Source organism: Eucyclogobius newberryi, unplaced genomic scaffold (assembly GCF_026437365.1).
Source record: "Eucyclogobius newberryi isolate DKJ021-1_F unplaced genomic scaffold, fEucNew1.0.hap1 SCAF_11, whole genome shotgun sequence".
NCBI classification, from domain to species: Eukaryota; Metazoa; Chordata; class Actinopteri; order Gobiiformes; family Gobiidae; genus Eucyclogobius; species Eucyclogobius newberryi.
Genome location: NW_027315735.1, coordinates 2,773,904 through 2,787,630, shown reverse-complemented (window position 1 = coordinate 2,787,630; position 13,727 = coordinate 2,773,904). Strand labels below are relative to the sequence as shown.

Sequence of the window (13,727 nt, the reverse complement as noted above, 5' to 3'; positions counted from 1 at the left end):
CAACAGCAGCGCGAAGCGCTGCATTCCTCCAAAAACCCTCCTGGCATCGTCCCGTACGCGAGAATCCATGCCGCAGGCATGGGCCATGCTTGTATCTGCTCAAATCAATGGAAGTCTATGGGGAGAGGGCGGGGCATCCCGACGGAATAGGGAGTGACGAGCGCGTAAGCGCTCGTAATGATGATTCCACCCCATGGCGGCATCGGGAAGGCTTAGAGCTTTCAAACGATGTATAATTTGTTGTTATAGTGGAAACGGCTATATTGTTTTTGCTAAAAATATTATTATTAGGCCCGAGCGCCACAAGCTGGCGAGAGGCCTATTAATCTCGTAAGGCCGTGCGAAGCACGGCTGCGAAAGTGCGCACGTAGTGCGCACGAAATCGAGCGCGAAGCGCTCGCCCACTTCCAAACACTCACTAACGCACTCCTCCACTCATGCACGCCCCGTGCATACTAATTAGTTGTAGGAAAATGGAACATTACCGTTGTAAACGGGCGAAGCCCGTGCAAAAGTTCGCACTAAACGAGCGGGCGTCATCCCCATATAAAGCACTCATTTGCGCTAAGTAGCTCACGAATACGTTCCCCATCTCTTGCATGTTCCGTGCATATAAGCATGTAATGCAAAAATTGAACATTATTACTGTATAGAGGGCCAAAAACACAAAGTGGGCGGAGCCCACTCAAAATTATCGAAAGTACCCGTCAGTGACCAGGGACCCACACCATGAGGTAGGAAAGCGCGAGCGCTTTCCGAAAATGTATAGTTTATGATATTTGAAAAATGGGAAACATTGTTTTCGCATCGGAATATTATTCTTTCTTTCTTTCTTTCTTCTTCTTCTTCTTCTTGGGACCAACCCCCCTATTTTTCACCCAGTGAACATTGACGAAAAGTCACAAAAATTTGCACACCTCTAAAAATCGTGCCTCTCTACATTCTGGCTATTTCCCTTTTCTAAAATAAAAAAAATTGGCGCGTCAGCGCCACCAAATGTACCAAAAATGCATTGAGAGATGGGAAATGACCCAAAAAAAATCTGATCGTAGAATCATGAAATTTGGCGCAGAGGTAGATGGTGACAAGAGAAGTAAAAAATATTATTACGGCAACGCCGTCCCCCGAACCAAATGTCGGCCATATTGCTTCAAAAATGGCTAAACATGACTTCGGAGTCTTTCCAAACGTCGTACTTTTACGAACTCCTCCCAGGGCGTTGGCCCTAAAAAGCTGAAATTTGGTGAAAATGCTACTGAGGAGTGGGACATCAAAAGTTATCCAAATTACATTGATACCTCTCACGGTCTCTGTGCGGCGAAGCCGCAAACTGTAACAAAAATTTCAGAAATCTCCCATATTTAAAATTTCTGCCGTTTGCGCAGATAAAGTCCGAATTGCGTCAAATTAGAATCAGTTGTTAAACTCTTTGCCCTAAACCTACTTGAAGTGAAATAAATTCATTTGGCGCCACAGCGCCCCCTACAGATTTTATATGGAGGTTAAATGTTTAGTTTTGCGAAATTATATGAAATTTGACACACAACTCAATTTTAGCATCCCCATCAAAAAAGTCAAATTATGTCATAATTGTTATGGCGTTGCCGTAACGATGACCGAAACCTCCCATGTTATTCCAATGGGGCCAGAACATGTTTACACTTTAGACTTTCACAAACTCCTCCCAGGGCGTCAGCCCTATTAACCTGAAATTTGGTGAGACTCATCTTCAGGACCATCAAAAGTTATCCACATTTTCATTCAAAGAGTCACGGTGTCTGTGCGGCAAAGCCGCACATTTTGCCAAGAATTCAAAATAAAATTGCTTTTTGATGGTAAAACAAAGGGGAGAAGATGTGACAGCGTCACAGATTCAGCAGTAGGCGTGATAAAAGGACAATTGGGGCGCGTTAGCGCCCCCTCCTCTTGCGGCGTGGCGGCGGTGTGGCGGCGGCGTGGCGAGGGCCGATCATTGCCGCTTGCGGCTATATTTTTTATTATTTTTCTTGTTCTTCTTCAGCGCTTTGAACTCTAATTTGACCCCCTGAACATGCTCAAAAACTCACCAAACTTTGCCCAAAATTCAGAATCGGCGCAAAATTTGATTTTTTCTGGGCCATTTTTTTTTTCGTTAAAAAATGACGCGACAGCGCCACCGACAAAAGTCAAAATACATTGCGCCTATGGGAGACGCCCCGAGGTCAACTTTGGCGTAAAGCTACGAAATTCGGGACACGCATTCCTCTCGTGAGGACAAAAAAAAAATATCATTGTGGCCACGCCCCCAGACTTACCCTATGGCCGCCATCTTCCTTTGAAAATGAAAACAAGCTGTGTTAGCCATTTTGTTTACGTCAAACTTTGACGAACTCCTCCTAGGGCGTTTTGCCCACCGACTTCAAAATCGGCGGACGTCCTCTGGACAAGTGGGGCATCTAAAGTTATCCAATTTTTTGAGATACCTTTTACGGTCTGTGTGCGGCGCAGCCGCAAAGTTGGACAACTTATTTTGGAATATTGCAGATCTAAAAATTGCTCCCATTTGATCAAAACCAGTCCGATTAGGACCAAATTTGAATCAGTTGTTAAACTTTCTAGTTTGGACCAGTTTAGGCTGACAAAATTGAAATGGCCACGATAGCGCCCCCTACAGAGTGACCTTTAAATTAACATTGAAGGTCAAAAATTAGTTTTACCAAAATTGTCTAAACTTTACCCAAAATTCTATTTTGCCGTCCCGATCACAAAAGCCAATCACAAAAATGCCTAAATTTTTACGGCGTAGTCGTAGCGATGACAGAAACCTCCCATGTTATCCCTAATGGAAAACCACAAAATCTCTCAAATTACCACATTTTTATGTTTTACACTTTAACGAAGTCCTCCTAGTGCGTTTTGCCCACCAACCTCAAAATCGGTGTACGTCCTCTAGACAAGTGGAGCATCTAAAGTTATCCAAATTTTAAGGATAACTTTTACGGTCTCTGTGCGACAGAGCCGCAAACGTTTCCCAGAATTCTGACTATTTGGCCTTCAGAGTGGCCTATAAACAATAGAGTTTTTCCAAATGACATGACATTTTGCACTAAATTCTAATTTGCCATCCTGATCATACAAGTATGAGAGCCAAAGCCATATTTTGTACGGCGTAACCGTAGCGATGACAGAAACATCCCATGTTATCCTTATGGGAAAATCGCAAAATCGCTCAAATCACCACATTTTTACGCTTCACACTTTAACGAACTCCTCCTAGGGCGATTGTCCGATCAAGTTCATATTTGGGGAAATCATCTACACAAACGGGGCATCAAAAGTTATCCATATTTTGATTTTAAGTGGTACGGTCTCTGTGCCGTGGAGCTGCAAATATATGTCAGAAATGGGAAAAACGCCAAATCCTTGAAATGTTCACATTTACGCTTCACACTTTAACAAACTCCTCCTAGTGCGTTTGGCCCACCGATCTCAAAATCGGTGTACGTCCTCTAGACAAGTGGGGCATCTAAAGTTATTCAAATTTTATGGATAACATTTCTGGTCTCTGTGCAGCTGAGCCACAAACTTTTCGCAGAATTTGGACTATTTGGCCTTCAGAGTGGCCTATAAACAAGAGTTTTTCCAAATGACATGACATTTTGCACACAATTCTTATTTGCCATCCCCAAATTAAAAGTATGGGAGCCAAAGTCATATTTGGTAAAGCGTAGCCGTAGCGATGACAGAAACATCCCATGTTATCCTTATGGGAATATCGCAAAATCTCTAAAATGACCACATTTTTACGCTTCACACTTTAACGAACTCCTCCCAGGGCGATAGCTCGATCAAGTTCATATTTTGGGAAATCATCTACACAAACGGGGCATCAAAAGTTATCCATATTTTGATTTTAAGTGCTACGGTCTCTGTGCCAGTGAGCTGCAAATATACTGTCACAAATGGGAAAAACGCCAAATCCTTGAAATATTCACATTTGTGACTGACCGTGGCTAAACCAGTAACAAGTTATTCTGAAAGTGTGAATTCAAAGCTTTCCAATGATGTCTCACTCATGTAGATCTGATAATATTTGAGTAAGTTGTGGTCATTTGAATGTATACAACTCTCAAACCCATTCACTGAGAAAACGGGGCTCAAAGTTTCTCACCGGAGTGAGCCCAGAGTCACAGGGGGGGGCGGGGCTCATTTGCATCTCATTGAGATAAGCCCTCCCCCCTGTCACACTGACACCACCTTCCCCTACAGCTGTCACTGACGACTCAAGAGGAGTGTTGTTATTGATGGTAACTGGACTTGAATCAGAATTAGAAGTTACTATATTAAAATGGAAATACTTGGATTACAAAAGGCCCTGAATAGAATCAAAGAATCAGAATCAGAATAGGGTTCATTGCATTTGTCGATAAACATAATTCACAGGTGATTCAGTGCCAGCAATGGTGCACTGAATGATTCAACACAAACAACAAAAGATAAGATAAGATAGCCTTTAATGTTACAACGCAGTAGATACAGGGGGAAAGGACAGTAACTTATAGGAAGTTTAAAAAACACTCTTAATAGAAGAACTCTTATAAACAGATGCCAGGTATACGAACTGCAACGGGTCCATGGCTTTGAATATATGAGATATGAGATAATAGATATGATATGTACACCACCAGAGTCCAATTACATCAGAGATCACATCCTCATCCTCTTCTTCGTGCACTCTTCTGTGCTGTGACTCTCGGCTCTTGGCATCAAAGCTGTAAACAAATAACAGGACATTTAAGAAATGGCTAACTATTTCACATAAAACACTCATTAACTATTTTTTTTAACACAATGTGAGAGTTTCAATCTAAATACCTGAAGTGCTGATAACTCTTGATCTTTGGAAGCCGTCTGAAGAAGGGACTCAGATGCTTCTGCCAGTCCAAGTTCTTGACAAACACTTTGCCATCCGCCGTTCAAACAAGCTGTGGGATATTGAAGTGAGACGTTGGCGGTGAGGGTTTGAAAGACAGCACATTAGATTCTGTTGTAGATATCTGTGCGTGGCCTGCAGCTTCTGATGTGTGGGAGAAGCTGTTTCCACAGTGATCTGAAGCTTGATGTACAAACTGCAGGCTCACCTGAAAAACAGATGTTACTTATGGTTAATTATACTCTAATCATTAAAACATGAAAATCACCAAAATAATGTTTTACACTTACCACGCTCCTTAGCAGACTTCACGTAGAGACAGGTCATGTCAGTCAGGGTGTCTTTGCCAATTCTGAAAAGGGGGATAAAAGGATTAGGGTTAACAGTAATATGGGAATAACACGCTTCACAGATAACAGTTCACATTGTGACGTTAACGGTGTATTTAAGATGCAAAACGCGGAGATATTGGGACATCTGCCCTCGGCTAGCGGGGCTAGCTAGCTCACTTGAGATAACACGGCTCGTAAAAGCAAAACACTTGCAGAACAGCACACCAAAACATAAACATACACTCGAGTTTAAAACCGGCGCACATTAAAGTGATTAAAAGCGGGTGTTTTAGTCGCAAAGCTTACCTGGTTCAGCCGTCCTGTTGTCTCTCCCAACACCGTGCACAGAGAGACACACAGGAAGCTGATAATGGCCAGGCAAGCGCGTGATTGGGTCGAGTGACGCAGTGCGTGCGTGACGTGCAACGTACGTAAGCCACGTGACCAGAAGTGGTATTGGGAGTTGTAGTTTTTTTTCTCTTCCCACGCCGAAAAATAACCCGATAACATAGCAAAGTTTAGCTTACAACTTAGCTCCGAATAGCTGCGTTTAGCTCCGGGCTGTGGGGCTAACAGCCGGTTTAGCACCATAAAAACACACACAAAGCACGACCCACACAACCCACGGGCCAACCCATGCCGAAAAATAACCCGATAACATGGTGATAACAGCAAGTAGTCACATTAAGCCCGTATTGCAGAGTGCACTGAAGCAACATGTTAGCTTAGCATTAGCTCCACCGGAGCAGACAAGTAAGATTCTAAAGTGATCACGAGACCGCCTTAAAACACAGCGTTAAAGCAATAATTTAGTAGTAAAGTAAAAGTGTACCTGAGTAAACAGTTCCGTTGCAATGTAGTCCAGGAAATGTAAGCTCTGAAGACTGTGCTCTGAAGACTGTGCTCTCCAGACGGTCTGGAGTAATGAGAGAAAAACACGGAGCACGCAGCTGCCATGTGGATCACAGCTGATTGGTGGAAAATGTAAAAAATATGTTGGCTAGAAAAAGGTAACGCCCCCCAGGAGAGCAGGAAAAAGACCCCAAAACTCCACATTTTTAAATGCTTAATGTATATGTTTAAGACAACCAATAGTGTTATCTGAAGCACACAGGGGCTTATTCATAACTTCAACTAGCACATTCTGCAAAAAAATGAAAATCACAAATTTGGGGGAAAAAAAGTAAAATGCTGTTTTTCTCAGTTTCACCGAGGCCGACATGGTCCGACAATTGCGGCGGCGGGGCACATTTACGCTTCACACTTTAACAAACTCCTCCTAGTGCGTTTGGCCCACCGATCTCAAAATCGGTGTACCTCCTCTAGACAAGTGGGGCATCTAAAGTTATTCAAATTTTATGGATAACATTTACGGTCTCTCTGCAGCTGAGCCGCAAACTTTTCGCAGAATTCTCACTATTTGGCCTTCAGAGTGGCCTATAAACAAGAGTTTTTCCAAATGACATGACATTTTGCACACAATTCTCATTTGCCATCCCCAAATTAAAAGTATGGGAGCCAAAGTCATATTTGGTAAAGCGTAGCCGTAGCGATGACAGAAACATCCCATGTTATCCCTATGGGGAAACCGCAAAATCTCTAAAATGACCACATTTTTACACTTCACACTTTCACAAACTCCTCCTAGGGCGATTGCCCGATCGAGTTCATATTTGGGGAAAATCATCTACACAAGCGGAGCATCAAAATTTATCCATATTTTTATTCCAAGTGCTACGGTCTCTGTGCGGCGACACTTGTGTTGATTTGCACTGGATTGGCCATGTCCAACGTGTCGCCGTCTGTCAAGTTCTTTTTTTATTCAACACACAATAAGGGCGCCATCTTTATCAAGTCGAAAGCGCAGAGTCGGAAGGCCGGCGGCCCGCGAGGGCCGTTGGATGCCGCTTGCGGCTTTAATTTTTCTTGTTCTTCTTCAGCGCTTTGATCTCTAATTTGACCCCCTGAACATGCTCAAAAACTCACCAAACTTTGCCCAAAATTCAGAATCGGCGAAAAATTTGATTTTTTCTGGGCCATTTTTTTTTTCGTTAAAAAATGGCGCGACAGCGCCACCAACAAAAGTCAAAATACATTGCGCCTATGGGAGACGCCCCGAGGTCAACTTTGGCGTAAAGCTACGAAATTCGGGACACGCATTCCTCTTGTGAGGACAAACAAAAAAAATCATTGTGGCCACGCCCCCAGACTTACCCTATGGCCACCATCTTCCTTTGAAAATGAAAACACGCTGTGTTAGCCATTTTGTTCACGTCAAACTTTGACGAACTCCTCCTAGGGCGTTTTGCCAACCAACTTCAAAATCGGCGGACGTCCTCTGGACAAGTGGGGCATCTAAAGTTATCCAATTTTTTTAGATACCTTTTACGGTCTGTGTGCGGCGCAGCCACAAAGTTGGACAACTTATTTTGGAATATTGCAGATCTAAAAATTGCTCCCATTTGATCAAAACGAGTCCGATCAGGACCAAATTTGAATAAGTTGTTAAACTTTCTAGTTTGGACCAGTTTAGGCTGACAAAATTGAAATGGGCGCGATAGCGCCCCCTACAGAGTGACCTTTAAATTAACATTGAAGGTCAAAAATTAGTTTTACCAAAATTGTCTAAACTTTACCCAAAATTCTATTTTGCCATCCCGATCACAAAAGCCAATCACAAAAATGCCTAAATTTTTACGGCGTAGTCGTAGCGATGACAGAAACCTCCCATGTTATCCCTATGGGAAAACCACAAAATCTCTCAAATTACCACATTTTTATGTTTTACACTTTAACGAAGTCCTCCTAGTGCGTTTTGCCCACCAACCTCAAAATCGGTGTACGTCCTCTAGACAAGTGGTGCATCTAAAGTTATCAAAATTTTAAGGATAACTTTTACGGTCTCTGTGCGACGGAGCCGCAAACGTTTCCCAGAATTCTGACTATTTGGCCTTCAGAGTGGCCTATAAACAATAGAGTTTTTCCAAATGACATGATATTTTGAACAAAATTCTAATTTGCCATCCTGATCATAAAAGTATGAGAGCCAAAGTCATATTTTGTACGGCGTAACCGTAGCGATGACAGAAACATCCCATGTTATCCTTATGGGAAAATTGCAACATCGCTCAAATCACCACATTTTTACGCTTCACACTTTAACAAACTCCTCCTAGGGCGATTGTCCGATCAAACTCATATTTGGGGAAAATCATCTACACAAGCGGGGCATCAAAAGTTATCCATATTTTGATTCTAAGTGCTACGGTCTCTGTGTGGCGGACCCGCAAATATATGTCACAAATGGGAAAAACGCCAAATCCTTGAAATGTTCACATTTATGCTTCACACTTTAATGAACTCCTCTGTGAGCAATAGCTCGATCAAGCTCATATTTGGGGAAAATAATCTACACAAGCGGAGCATCAAAAGTTATCCATATTTTTATTCCAAGTGTCACGGTCTCTGTGCGCTGGAGCTGCACATTTGACCGACATTTGTGTTCATTTGCACTGGTTGTCCACATGTCCAATGTGTCGCTGTCTTAGTTCTTAGACAATTGCGTTAGCGCCATCTCTGTAAAATGCAGAGAGCAGAGTCGGAAGGCCGGCGACCCGCGAGGGCCGTTGGATGCCGCTTGCGGCTTTAATTTTAGATGTTTTTATTGTACTAAAAATGTATGAAAACATGTCCTTACAGCAAGTGGGCTTGCATCTCCAAAAACCTGAGAGTTACGGGGCCTCCTGCTCTTTTCCATGGGAATGTTAAGATAAGATAAACTTGCAAAAGCAAAGGTTGGAACACAGGGGGGAAATTTCATTGTTGCAATGCAAGTAGATACAGAGGAAAAGGACAGACAACTTACAGGAAGTCTAAAAAACACTCTTAATAGAAGAACTCTTATAAACAAAAACTACTATAGACAAAACCTATCATTTCTTAATAAGGAATGGAGGGGAAAAATAAAGATAAAAATAAAATAAAAACAGCTGGCGTAAGACAAAATCATACTAATAATGGTAAAATAAACACCTTGTTTACATCAGTTTTATGCACATGAATGTGACATTATTGCGTGTGAGTACGACAGTAATTGCACCTGAATATGTCAGTATTGCACATGGGTATGACAGTATTACACATGGTTAAGTCAGTATTGCACATGGGTATGACAGTATTGCGCATGGGTATGTCAGTATTGCACATAGGTATGTCAGTGTTTGTTATAAAGTCTGACAGCAGCAGAAGGAAAGATCTGTGAAACCTCTCCTTCACACAGCGAGGGTGGATCAGTCACTGAAGCTGCTCTCCAGAGCGGACAGAGTGTCCTGCAGAGGACAGAGTGTCCTGCAGGAGACAGAGTGTCCTGCAGGGGGCGACACTCATGGTCCAGCATAGATGTGAGTTTAGCCAGGACCCTTCTGTCTGTTGTTCCATTAACTATAACATTCCACAGAATGGCATTAAACACTTCTGCATGGAGAATGTTCCCAAGTATGGTTCTAGCTGTCTTTTTACATGGAATCATTCAGGAGCTGTACACCCTCCATAAATGTCTATATGGTGACATAACAATAACATCATTAATGCACTATGTACTGCATAGAATATAATATACACAAGTCAAAATAAATGTTACACATAAGAAAGATTAGTGTTTTTCTGCTCACAACAGCAGAGATAGTCAACACAACATTATTTTACATGGTTTGAGTTTACAATTGTTTTATTAGTTATTAATATATAATAATCATAAATGTATCTAAAGCGCAATCAAACCGGTTTAAAATTAGTAATCAGCTGAACATTGTCCGCGCTGGGCCACCGTCCGTGTGACGCGTTACGGCCAGAGCGCGCTGTGATTGGTCGTTTCAACCCTCGCGGGCTTCTTGAACTGAGAGAAAGCGGCTCCTCTCCACGACCCTGAGCTTCTGGACTGATGCTGCCCTGGAGCTGCAGGTTTGGACACAACTCTTATTATTGTCGGACTATGGCAACTTTAGACCGATCGTCCCTTTAATGCTGAACCGTGTTTCCCTTGTCTCTGCTTTTAACACAGGAGTTCAACTTCCCACTATCGTATCTATCAACGGTTTACATCTGATTAGCCCGTTGACGACAGGGCGGCACATTTATCCCACGCTCGGTCTGGAGCTTTTGAGAGCTAAAAGACTTAAACAAAGCGCACAGTAGTTTTAGAATCGTGTGAAACCTGCAGCAAAGGAACCATGTCCGGAGCGGCTGCGGACTTTCACGACCAGGACCAGGAGAACATGCTCTTGCGCCTGCGGAGCAAAGCGGCTCCTGCAGAGGATCAGGAGAACATTCCGCCTAAAGCAGCGAACAGAACCGTCCTGGGACCGCTCCAGAACAACCAGAGGAAGATCCACAGCCAGCGCGGATTAAAACAGGTTTGTTTGGGCTGTTTTGGGCTGTAGCGGCTAAAGCTAAGCCTGCTTTGTACTTTTTTGGAGGCAAACTATTACATGCCGCTAAAACTCACTTGGATCGTTTTGACCGCATTCACTTAACGCTTATTATTGGCATCTTGCACTAAGGTCAATGTTTTGTTAAAGCCACGTTAAACATTTATATAAAATGTACTCTTGTCCGCCATTTTTGTTCTCAAGCCCAGCTCCACTTTGTATCATCAGATGTAAATTGTGTACCATATGCACCTCTTACTGCATGTACTGTGTGGACTGAGACTGAAAGTAAACATTTCTTGACTTTCTAGGAGCCCCTGTCTTGTAAAAATGAAGACTCGAGCAGAAGTTGCTTTGAGAAGCCCTCGAAACAACCTGCCTTCCAGATCCATGTGGATGAACCTGAGATCAGCACAAAGAGGCCCCTGCCAGCACCTGAGCCTGTCAGAGCCAGAGCAGCAGTGGAGGACTCTCCTCTTGTACTCCACAATGCAGTGGCACAACTTCGACAACCACTGGCTGCCATTGACTTACCATCAGCAATGGACGTCAGCCTTCTTGGTAAACTCTTAAGCTATGATTTGTATGTAAATGATTTGCAGCAACCCCCCTGGTAACGTCATGTCTTTGCTCAGACTCTCCTATGGACATGTCTGTTGTTGATGGTGAGGAGAAGAGTGTTAATGTAAATGAAGTCCTCGAGTATGCTGCTGAAATCCACACACACCTGCGTGAAATGGAGGTAAGTGTGAAACCACTAGTCTTCTGGTGTAAGTCACTTTGTACTGAGAGGCTGACTCTTTAATTTAGGTCAAAACCAGGCCCAAAGCTGGCTACATGAAGAAGCAGCCGGACATCACCATTAGCATGAGGTCCATCTTGGTGGACTGGCTTGTTGAGGTTGGGGAAGAGTACAAACTTCAGAATGAAACCCTATACCTCGCCGTGAATTACATCGACCGCTTCCTGTCCTCCATGTCTGTGCTGAGGGGAAAGCTTCAGCTCGTGGGAACTGCTGCCATGTTGCTGGCTTCGTAAGTGTCTACATACTTTCACTACATGCGTTACTGTGCGGGTCTTAAATATTTAACTCTTTCGCTTCAGAAAATTTGAGGAAATCTACCCTCCAGAGGTGGCAGAGTTTGTTTACATCACAGATGACACCTACACCAGGAAGCAAGTGTTGAGAATGGAACATATGGTGCTGAAGGTGCTCTCCTTTAACCTGGCTGCCCCCACAATCAACCAGTTCCTCACACAGTATGTTCTCACCCACTCTGTTGGCAAACAAGTAGAAAGTCTGGCAATGGTGAGCATTAAACATTACTTTCCTAATGTGTGGTTGTAGGTCTCCTATTTGTCTTAAATTCGTTTTTTTTCTTCACACAGTACCTCGGTGAACTTAGTCTAATAGATTCAGATCCTTGTCTGAAGTACCTGCCATCACAAACTGCAGCTGCGGCTTACATTCTGGCAAATCGCACAGTGACTGGAGGCTCCTGGGTATGTATGATTTTAATATGTAATGACTATCAACTTAGAAATTAAGTTAAGTTAACTTGTTTAGCCAAAGGCCCTGATGGAGATGAGCGGTTACAGTCTAGAAGAGCTGTTGCCCTGTGTTGAGGATCTTTATAAAATCTACCTCAACGCTCCCCAGCACGCACAGCAATCTATCAGGGAAAAGTACAAGACACCGAAGTAAGTATTCAACCCTTCCCATGCACTCACTAATGCTTATAGCACTAATAATGTCTTTGTCCAGGTATCACGAAGTGTCCCTCATCGACGCTCCAGCAGAGTTTCTCCTGAAGTGATCCAGCACGCTCCCGCCGCCCCTTGTAGATTTTCCCTTTTTTTTTTTTTTTAATGTTTTCTAAGAACATGGCTTGCTCTTTTTGGAGTCTGGCATAATGTTTAGAGTTTTTAAATATTTTTATATTGTTACTAAATCCTGAGTCAAATGTAAAATTGAGCAGTTTCACTGGTATCGCACGATATGTCAACATTTTTGCAAAGTATGGACTTGTAAAGGTTCTCTTCCTAAATGGATGGGATCTACATTTTTGCAGGTCAAAGCTTTGACAGTACACTTGAATGTCATTAAACTTTGCCTGCAAGTAATCTGTGTCATATTGTTTCCCCTAGACACTACTGCACTGTAAAATGGCTCTTGTAAATAAATCATTTAATAAGACTGTAGTGTCTATATTGCACTCTAGAGGGCAGCAGAGGAGTGGGAATAAAGCATAGATCAGCTGGGCTAATGGGGCTTAGTTCTATTTCAATGTAAGATTATCTCTTTCCAAGTCAAAAAAAATAATAGTTTAAAATATTAATGAAGCTAACCTGAGTGGTCTTTTCCTTTCCCTCCCACGTATAGGAAACCAGTTTTAGGTACCTTCTGCTCCTCCTTTCATAAACCAGGAGAGGCAGGCTTTGTGAGGAGAGGGGGAGCACAACCTGCTGCAAACATTTCCTTTCTGCAATATGGACTGCTTACTGACCAGACCTTCTGGTTTACAGTCTGCAATTAACCCACGGATACAACTATGGAAACCATTGGGAGTTTTTCTGCTCTGTCAATTATTGGGATATTTGTTCAGTCGTTGTCTCTGGTCTGTCAATCTCGGCAGCTGTCAAATCTCTGAACTGTGCTTGGATGTGGAAGTGCGTTTGAAGAGGGACTGTGGTTTTCTGCCTCATGACCCATGCCTGCCCCCAGGAAATTCCTTGTGGCTTCCACCACTCTGCCCCTGGCTCTGGGCTGGGGCTGGAACATCAGCCTGTATTTGGGGATGCTCTTCGGACTATTGACACTCATGATCCTGCTTCTGTGGATGCTCATGAAACAACTGAGCAACTCCGTGTCAAAAACCCTCCTGCAGTCGGCACGCTCTTTCAGACAGCCCTGCTCTGACCAGAGGCTTCAGCATGTGTTGTGAAGAATGGGACTATTTGACCAAAACACTGCCTGGACAATCCTCCTGTAATTCCTGTAAGAGTTGTTTTTGTATGTGTTTAAATGCAACATAATAAAATGTTCATATTTATTTA

General features: G+C 43.0%; 1 protein-coding gene across 1 annotated transcript; it reads left to right on the top strand.

The window, feature by feature from the left end:
* Positions 1-9,728: 9,728 nt before the first annotated feature.
* ccna2 (cyclin A2) lies at positions 9,729-12,662 on the top strand. Its single transcript, XM_072434365.1, has 9 exons — positions 9,729-9,738; positions 10,435-10,655; positions 10,982-11,231; positions 11,306-11,412; positions 11,481-11,704; positions 11,775-11,979; positions 12,060-12,173; positions 12,238-12,371; positions 12,436-12,662. The coding sequence occupies exons 1-9, from the start codon at positions 9,729-9,731 to the stop codon at positions 12,485-12,487; spliced, it is 1,317 nt and encodes a 438-aa protein (XP_072290466.1). The 3' UTR covers positions 12,488-12,662.
* Positions 12,663-13,727: the final 1,065 nt, after the last annotated feature.